The sequence below is a fragment of the Diplotaxodon limnothrissa genome, linkage group LG6, assembly GCF_057381915.1.
Source record: "Diplotaxodon limnothrissa isolate DT_005_m linkage group LG6, D_limnothrissa_male_GT1.1, whole genome shotgun sequence".
Lineage (NCBI taxonomy): Eukaryota > Metazoa > Chordata > Actinopteri > Cichliformes > Cichlidae > Diplotaxodon > Diplotaxodon limnothrissa.
This window is the reverse complement of record NC_140601.1, coordinates 28,407,917-28,417,496: the sequence shown is the minus strand read 5'-3', so window position 1 is coordinate 28,417,496 and position 9,580 is coordinate 28,407,917. Positions and strand designations below refer to the sequence as shown.

Genomic DNA, 9,580 nt, shown 5'->3' with positions numbered 1-9,580 from the left:
GGCTCTAATGTTTTTTAAGACCGATGCTGTTTCCCCAATGAGCATCAATATTGATTAAATATATCCTTATACGCAATTTTCCCTGTTTTGAATCCAGCTTTGAATCCTTTGGGGAGTGCATCAAGAAGGACATGATGCACCATTGGCTACAAAAATCTGTCAAATCCAATATGTGGAGTTACATACTCTGACTCCTCTGGGTTAAGGGAGTAGCTAAAGTAGCTTTCACTTTGTTATACTTAAGTGCACTTTGCACCCTCTTGTTTGATTAGTAAAAAAGCAAAAAAAATCCCTTTGATGTAAAACAGCTGCAAACTGATCCTGCTCATTTTAACTGTCCTTTCAGGTAAATAATCATGGCCTCCGGTGGTACTCTTTTATTCATTTTCACTGCCCTCTGTGTCACTGCAGTCAAGAGTGGTAAGTTTATTTATAATCTGAGAACTTTAAGCATGGAATGGTGTTTGGTACTCATGTAACCTCAAATCTATTTTTGCTTTCTTTTCTACAGGATTTATGAAAGTGGAATGCAAAGCTGAAAATGTGGGACACTATGGCCAACAGTCACTGCTGGAGTGTGTCGTCAAAACATCATCAGATATAAAGGATCCAAATATTCGTATGGTCGCTTGGAAAAAACTGACCTCTCCAGAAGACGAAGGTGATCTCGTGTTGGGTTTTAATAGAGCGAAATTGGACGAGCCAAAGCGAGGCTACAGGTTTGCTGAACCATCATGGAACGAGAAGAACATGAATGTATCTCTGCTCATCACCAACACTGCAGTGGCAGACGAAGGAGATTACAAGTGCATAGTGATCACAGACAGTGGTGATGACAGCATAGTCACTACGCTTAAAGTCCAAGGTAACACTGAAACATTTGACAGCATTTTAGCACAGACTAATATCATTTTGAAACAAGATTTTAAGTAAGAAATTCTTTTTTTTTTTTTACATATTAATTTGTATCTTCTTATCACATGTACAGTATTATGGCTATGATATATTCTTATTATTACATCTTATTTTATTTAATTAACATTAAGGTGCAATCTTCATCTCAGTTATTATGTTTTTGTTTTGATTTCTTTAGCCAAATACAGCACACTACACCTGAGAAAATTACTGTTGACAGCTTTTACATGTTGCAACTTTTTATTGATGTCAAGGTGCAATGTTCAGCTCAGTGATTGTGCTTTCCATTTTGTCTCTGCAGCCAGATACAGTATCTCGACTGTACACTCCATCCCTGAGAAAATTGTCCCAAATACAGACAGTACCCTGATCTGTGAGTCTCGTGGAGGCTACCCACAGGGAACAATTCACTGGTTTGATGCAGAGAAACATGAGTGGACAAAAAGCTCTGAAATGGAGGTGACACAGTCAGACGATGGTTTGTTTCAACTCACAAGCAGACTGTCTTTGTCGCGAGGATCCACTTTCCCAAAGTATACCTGTGCTGTGTTCAATGCCAGTGGAGGAAAAGAGGATGAGAAAACATTTGAAATGCCTGCACCATCAGGAGAAACAACAGAAATTTCAGGTATACTTTATTGCAAAATATTATGCACCACATGTGGGTGAACTGCTCGGCTGCGTGAGCAGGGCAAACTCACACATCCCATATGGGCCTCAAGTGAGTGTGCACATACAGGGTCCAAAGCAGTTTTGCCCTTTGAGGCTCCCAAGAGGGAATTACGTTGGCACCCACAGGTAATGACAAAATCTATGTGGAGCCCATGACTCTAGCTTCAAATTTGGGTCCTTCATGTTCAAGTTTTCAGATGTAATTTCAGGAGAAATATCTGTCTTTTAAAAAGATTTAATTTGTTTTGGCAGTTGAAATTACAAGTTTACAGCGCTTGACCTTTGCAATAATCTGCCTCACAAAAAGGCTGACACTGAATCAGGCGGTGCAGGTTTTATACTACAACTAGTAATAATAATAATGGATTGGATTTATATAGCACTTTTCAAGGCACCCAAAGCGCCACTATTCATTCACTCTCACATTCATACACTGGTGGAGGCAAGCTACAGTTGTAGCCACAGCTGCCCTGGGGCAGACTGACAGAAGCGAGGCTGCCATATCGGCCCCTCTGGCCAACACCAGTAGGCGGTAGGGTAAAGCGTCTTGCCCAAGGACACAACGACCAGGACAGAGAGCCCAGGGTTTGAACCGGTGACCTTCTGGTTACAGATGCGATTCCCAACCCCCTGAGCCACGGTCGCCCTGGCTCAGGGGGTACTGTCAATAGATTTAAAAGCATTAACTAATTAATCACACAATTTCAACAGCCTGGTTGTAATTAAATTTTTTCAGCTTTATAAGCTTGTAACTGACATTTATTCAATATAATGAAGTAAATGTAGAATAAACACAAAGAATGCATGCTTCAATTCAAAGAGAATTTGAATAGTTTTCTTCAATCTTTTAACACAAGTAATTTACTGTGAACTATAACTTTTTAAAAACCTATATACTAATAGGTAAGTATACAGTAATATATAATGTATATTAGTGCTGTCAAATAATTAAAATATTTAATCAGATTCATCGCAGGGTTACTGTGGATTAATTTTGATTACTCACGATATAGCATTCATTTTTATTCTATACTATTCGCATTTCATTTGGCATGAGCAAACAGACTTGAGAAAAAGGGAAAAATATATGCACTTAACATTCAAGTTAACAAAAAACTCTTTAAACATTTATTTACTCTCTCTGTCTCTCTTGGGGAGGCATTTCCAGTCCTTGAAACGAGGAACCATGCTATGTAAAGCGCGTTTTCTCAACGTTCTCAAAGGTCTGCAGTTTGTTGCACTCCACTTGGCATTGTGTCAGTCAATATGTTTGAGGTAGACTTACTGAGGCCCCGATGCTCCGTGAGTGGTTTGTCGCAAGCTGGGTGACGCGCTAGCCAAAGTCCTAGCAGCATCCCTGACTAGCGTCAATATGATATTTTAAGCTGGAAGTGCTTCAGTGAAAAGAAAATTCCTTCTTGCACAATGTGCATAATACTTTCTATCGGTTGATTGTTCCGTCTTGTTATTTTTTTAATACTCAAATTTCCCATCGAGAGGGCCACTGTGCGTTTATCCGGTTGTTCAGTCTGACGGGTCTAAACTCCGCTGCAGGTCCATATATCAGACGATCACTGTGGCATTACTGAGAGTTGAAAAACTGTCTAAAGTCTTTCATCTTTAATAAAATGATCAGCGTTCTGCTCTACCAGGTGTAACAATTGAGTTTAACATCCAGGCATCCATGAAAACGCAATTTATGACATTTAACGGAGTTAGAAGTTAGCAGGGAGTTAGCTCGCTAGCTTCTATCTAAATACAATATAGCATGTCCTGACTGCGGGGTTTTGGAAACAAATTAAAACGTACAGCTCTGCTATCACTTCCAGCATAAATGAAGACAGAAAACTAAACAGCAGTGACGTTTGTAGGGTTACTGAAGTTGGGCTAGCTGGTATATAATGATGTGCTACGTGACCGCTAGCGACACAGCTATGTTAGCATAATATGAACAAGATAACTTTTTTTCCACTCGATAAAAGTTAACATGAGTGTTCTCGGTGGTCAGAAACAAATGTAATCGCATGGCAGGGTGCTGTAAAAGGACCAAACTTCAGCCAGGAGAACAACTGAGATAATCCATCCACAATACGAGGTTAGTCATTCATATACTGCTGCATGATCACTGACTGTTTTAGGAGCTTTTTGAGATCAAATAGAAGAAAATACATAACATTAAACATGTTAACAACACAAAAGCCATATTAAACGCAGACTACTTTAGACCCAGAAGTAGGATTCGTCGCGTCATCACTGAACAACCGGATCGTCTTCCAAATTGAGTTGATGGGTTCAGCTGCTCGTCACTACCAGATCTACTGCCCATTTGCGCATGTGCAAATGTAACTCTACTTGAACAAATTGTCCGAAATGCGTTGACAGAGACATTTCAGAGATTTTGAGTCATTCTGCGCTCCAGATGCGCTAATTTAATCACGCATTCATTTGCGTTAACACATTGATTTTGACAGCACGAACTACGACAATAACAAAGATTATCATGGCTATCTTGCTCCCACACGGAGGTGGCAGTCTGCTGCGAATCTTCCTCTGTTCAGTCTGACCTCGCCTCTATCTGCTCCTCCTGGAACCTGAAAGACAAAACAAAAAACAACCCCTGCCGAGCCTTGATAATAATATTATCTTCTACTGATTCTGCGGTCTGGTTCAGGATATCTTGCTCGGCCTCTCCGACACAGAGACTTGTAGAAAACCATTATCAGTGTGTATGTAAGCGTTGCTGCAAAAATCTACGTGTCCCTGCAATATTTCAGCCTAGTCATAACACCAGACGAAGCTCATGACCCTCAAAACACGGAGCGCCAACTCGTTATAAGCACAATTGCATTGTGCATAAATAAAATAATTAAAACAGCTTTATTTAATAATTGAAATCAAAAATGAAAAATTTTCAACCCTAACAGGCCCACAATACTGGGTCCCACAGGTGTGCCCTATTTTTTTTTCTACATCTGTAAATAACAAGAAAAAAACTAGATTGGTTAATGCTTGCTGTGCTATGGAAAATCCCCCCACACATACATGTTTTAATGTTTCTGATGAAAAGAATTTCAGGTTCTCTTGGTAACTATCCCAGGCACTCACCTCACAATCTATAATTTCATTATCTGTCACAATACTGCAAGTATTGCCTGCCATTTGTCTTTTTTACACTCTACTTCTACATGATTATTGTTTTAAAATTAAAGGAGAAATTGAATGTAGTTCACTGTAGTATTACAGGGAGACAAAGAGTTATCATGTATTCCTGTGTTTCTTAATTTTAAAAATGAACTCACTATTTTTTTCTTTTATTTATTTTATAGGACAATTCTCAAATAAGGTAGAGATCTACAAAATAGTTGTCCCTCTGGTGGTCATTGGTTCACTGATCGTATGTGGGCTGTTGATCTACGGATGGCGATCTCGAGGTGAGTACATGCTCCTCGTTTCCTACCTGATGGATTATACCTCTTTAAATGAACTGTCTTCATCATATAGAAACTAGTTCATGCATTTATTACTTCTAGGCTGGACTACTGTAATTCATTATTATCAGGAAGTCCTAAAAACTTCCTGAAAAGCCTTCAGTTAATCCAAAATGCTGCAGCATTCTCCTGTTTTGGCTTCCCTTCATTGGCTTCCTGTTAAATCCAGAATTGAATTCAAAATCCTGCTCCTCACATACAAGGTCTTAAATAATCAGGCCCCATCTTATCTTAATTGCCTTGTAGTACCATATCACCCTATTAGAGCACTTCGCTCTCGCACTGCAGTCTTACTTGTTGTTCCTAGAGTATTTAAAAGTAGAATGGGAGGCAGAGCCTTCAGTTTTCAGGCCCCTCTTCTGTGGAACCAGCTTCAAGTTTGGATTCGGGAGACAGACACTATCTCTACTTTTAAGATTAGGCTTAAAACTTTCCTTTTTGCTAAAGCATATAGTTAGGGCTGGACCAGGTGACCCTGAATCCGCCCTTAGTTATCCTGCAATCCGGTTGTTCAGTCTGACGTCACTAGCCGTGTCTGGACCTAAACTCCGCTGCAGGTCCATATATCAAACGATCACTATGGCATTACTGAGAGTTGAAAAACTGTCTAAAGTCTTTCATCTTTAATAAAATGATCAGCGTTCTGCTCTACCAGGTGTAACAATTGAGTTTAACATCCAGGCATCCATGAAAACGGAATTTATGACATTTAACGGAGTTAGAAGTTAGCAGAGAGTTAGCTCGCTAGCTTCTATGTAAATACAATATAGCATGTCCTGACTGCGGGGTTTTGGAAACAAATTAAAACGTACAGCTCTGTTATCACTTCCAGCATAAATGAAGACAGAAAACTAAACAGCAGTGACGTTTGTAGGGTTACTGAAGTTGGGCTAGCTGGTATATAATGATGTGCTACGTGACCGCTAGCGACACAGCTATGTTCAGGAGAACAGGAGCCAGAACAGGAGCACAGAGGATGCAGTCTCCATCGCACTGCACTCTGTCCTCTCACACCTGGACAACAACAACACCTACGCCAGAATGCTGTTTATAGACTTCAGTTCAGCATTCAATACAATCCACCCCTCACAACTCATCAGGAAATTGACAGACCTGGGCATCAGTTCCCTCATCTGCAAATGGTTACTGGACTTCCTGACCAACCGCCCCCAACATGTCCAGCTGGATAACCACTGTTCATCTACAATCACGATGTAGATTGGGCTTATCACACAGTACCACAAGGCTGTGTGATAAGCCCTTTCCTCTACTCCCTCTTCACCCACGACTGCAGACCTGCTGATGGTTCCAACACCATCATTAAGTTTGCAGATGACACCACGGTGATTGGCCTCATCAGTGACAACGATGAGGCCGCCTACAGGGAGGAGGTGGATCGTCTGGCTGAGTGGTGCAACAGAAACAACCTGCTGCTTAACACCGAGAAGACCAAGGAGCTCATCGTTTATTGGTTTTTAAATGTCTTAATGGTCTTGGGCCTTCTTATCTCTCAGATCTGCTTTTACCATACGAACCCTCGCGGACCCTGAGGTCCTCTGGCACTGGCCTTTTGATTGTCCCTAAAGTCAGGACACATACTCACGGAGAGGCAGCTTTTCAGTGGTATGGTCCTCGTCTGTGGAACAGCCTGCCGGAGGAGCTCAGGGCCGCAGAGAACGTACATGTTTTTAAGAACAGGCTCAAGACCCACCTTTTTAATTTAGCTTTCACCTAACGTTTATTTATTTTATGCTTATTTATTCTATCCTGTTATTTTATTATTAATTCAGGTTTTACCTAATATTTATTGATTTTATTCTTATCCATTTTTTAATCTTCTTACTCTATTTATATTTATATTGTAACCCGTTCTTATTTATTTTATCATTTTACCCTGTATATAGCCTATTGTGGCATATCTCCAGTGTTTCCTCGGAGGGGGCTCTCTGCACCGGGGCTGTTATTGACCGTGACTGCTGGGTCTCTGGGGTCCTCTCAGCCTGGTTGGGGGGCTCCTTTGCTTCCCTCCGGCTGTGTGCCCAGCCCAGAGGCTGCGGTCTGTGACCGGCTCCCGGTGCAGACGGCTCTCTGTTATAATGTTTCCTCACTTGGCTCATGCGAGCCCAGCCCAATTTTTAGTCTTTAAGTGTGCGCGTGTGTGTATGTGTATGTGGGTGGGGGTGGGGGGATATATGTGTATTGAGAGTGTGGGGAGTGAGTTGGAGGGTGGGGTGGGCTGCTTTTAACTATGTAAAGCACTTTGTGCTACATTTTTTCTGTATGAAAAGTACTTTATAAATAAAGATTGATTGATTGATTGATCGTGGACTACAGGAGGAATGCTGACCCACATCCACCCATCCACATTAAGGGGACGGCTGTGGAGCGTGTGAGCAGCTTCAAGTTCCTGGGAGTCCACATCTCCGAGGATCTCACCTGGACGACCAACTGCTCCAAGCTGGTCAAGAAGGCTCACCAGCGCCTCTTCTTCTTGAGGGCTCTGAGGAAGAACCACCTGTCCTCAGACATCCTGGTGAACTTCTATCGCTGCACCATTGAGAGCATCCTGACCAACTGTATAACAGTCTGGTACGAGAACTGCTCTGCCTCGGACCGGAAGGCGTTGCAGAGGGTCGTGAAAACTGCCCAGCGCATCGCCGGAGCACCACTTCCTGCCATAAAAGACATCTACAGGAAGCGGTGTCTGAAAAGGGCTGGGAAAATCATCAAAGACCCCAGTCACCCATCACATGGACTCTTCACCCTCCTGCCCTCTGGGAGGCGCTACAGGAGCCTCCAGACTAAGACCACCAGGTACCGGAACAGCTTCTTCCCCACAGCTGTCAGACTCCTGAACTCTGCCTCCTGACATCTGACCCACGTTAACACACGGACTGAACATACACACACCCACAATGGACAACTGTACCCTCAAACACACAATAATAACATGGACTGAACCACCACTCACAACCACTAGCACTTTATATAGCCTCTGTAGAAACTATCTACACCCTCACTTATCTTAACTGCACTACTGTATAGCTCTGTGTAAATAATCATTCTGTACATTCGATAATTTTTAATCCTACAACTGTTTACAACTTGCATAGTTCCCATTTCTGTATAGCTGTATATCTCAGATTTCTGTAAAGTTATTTATTTCATATTCTGTATAGTTTTTCATATTTATATCCTGTACATAACTTGTACTCACTACAGCCTGTACATACTTATAGTTATAGAACATTCACAACATACTTCATATCGTGTACATTATAACATACCATAATAGACCCATTTCTGTAATATACTTACATATCTATACTATTGCTAATATATATTGTAATATATCTATATCACTAAAGCACTTCTGGATGGATGCAAACTGCATTTCGTTGCCCTGTACCTGTGCATGTGCAATGACAATAAAGTTGAATTCTATTCTATTCTATTCTATGTTAGCATAATATAAACAAGCTAACTTTTTTTCCACTCGATAAAAGTTAACGTGAGTGTTCTCGGTGGTCAGGAACAAATGTAATTGCATGGCAGGATGCTGTAAAAGGACCAAACTTCAGCCAGGAGAACAACTGAGATAATCCATCCATAATACGAGGTTAGTCATTCATATACTGCTGCATGGGCTGGGCTGTAGTTACATCCTAAGGTTTTAAAAACTGAGCTTAAATAAATGATTAGCGGTAATAAAAGCCGAGGGAGGTCAACAGTGATCACTGACTGTTTTAGGGTTTTTTTAGATTAAATAGAAGAAAATACAAAACATTAAACATGTTAACAACACAAAAGCCATATTAAACGCAGACTACTTTAGACCCGGAAGTAGGATTCGTTGTGTCATCACTGAACAACCGGATAGACGTAGGCTGCTGGGAATTCCCATGATGCATTGAGTTTTTCCTTTCCAGTCACCTTTCTCACTCACTATGTGTTAATAGACCTCTCTGCATTGAATCATACCTGTTATTAATCTCTGTCTCTCTTCCACAGATGATCTTATTAATTTCCATCTCTCCCCCCAACCGGTCAAAGCAGATGGCTACACCTCCCCTAGTCTGGTTCGGCCAGAGGTTTCTTCCTGTTTAAAGGGAGTTTTTCGTTCCCACTGTCGCCAAAGTCCTTGCTCATAGGGGGTCATATGATTGTTGGGTTTTTCCTCTATATCTATTATTGTACGATCTACTGTACAATATAAAGTGCCTTGAGGCGACTGTTGTTGCGATTTGGCGCTATATACATAAAATTGAATTGAACTGAATAGAAAAATAAATGTAACTATCCAGAATAGTTGATGTTGGAACATATTTGACATTTTATTTGTTTGACCAGCTGTTTAAAGACTCAGTTACAATTTAACTTACCTTAAGGTGCTTGCTAGATGTATGCACTGTAAAATTAAGAAATGCCACTAATCAACACATTATCCACCTGTTATTCTAGTGTTAATATTGCCATTCGTAATTTTAAAGCAAAGAAAGTGGGAT

At 41.0% G+C, this 9,580-nt stretch overlaps 1 protein-coding gene across 1 annotated transcript; it reads left to right on the top strand.

Moving 5' to 3' along the window:
- Positions 1–356: 356 nt before the first annotated feature.
- Positions 357–9,226, top strand: LOC146630769 (CD276 antigen homolog). The gene is made up of 5 exons (XM_085356085.1): positions 357–420; positions 512–865; positions 1,217–1,543; positions 4,914–5,018; positions 9,087–9,226. The coding sequence occupies exons 1-5, from the start codon at positions 357–359 to the stop codon at positions 9,224–9,226; spliced, it is 990 nt and encodes a 329-aa protein (XP_085212211.1).
- The last annotated feature ends 354 nt before the right edge of the window (positions 9,227–9,580 follow it).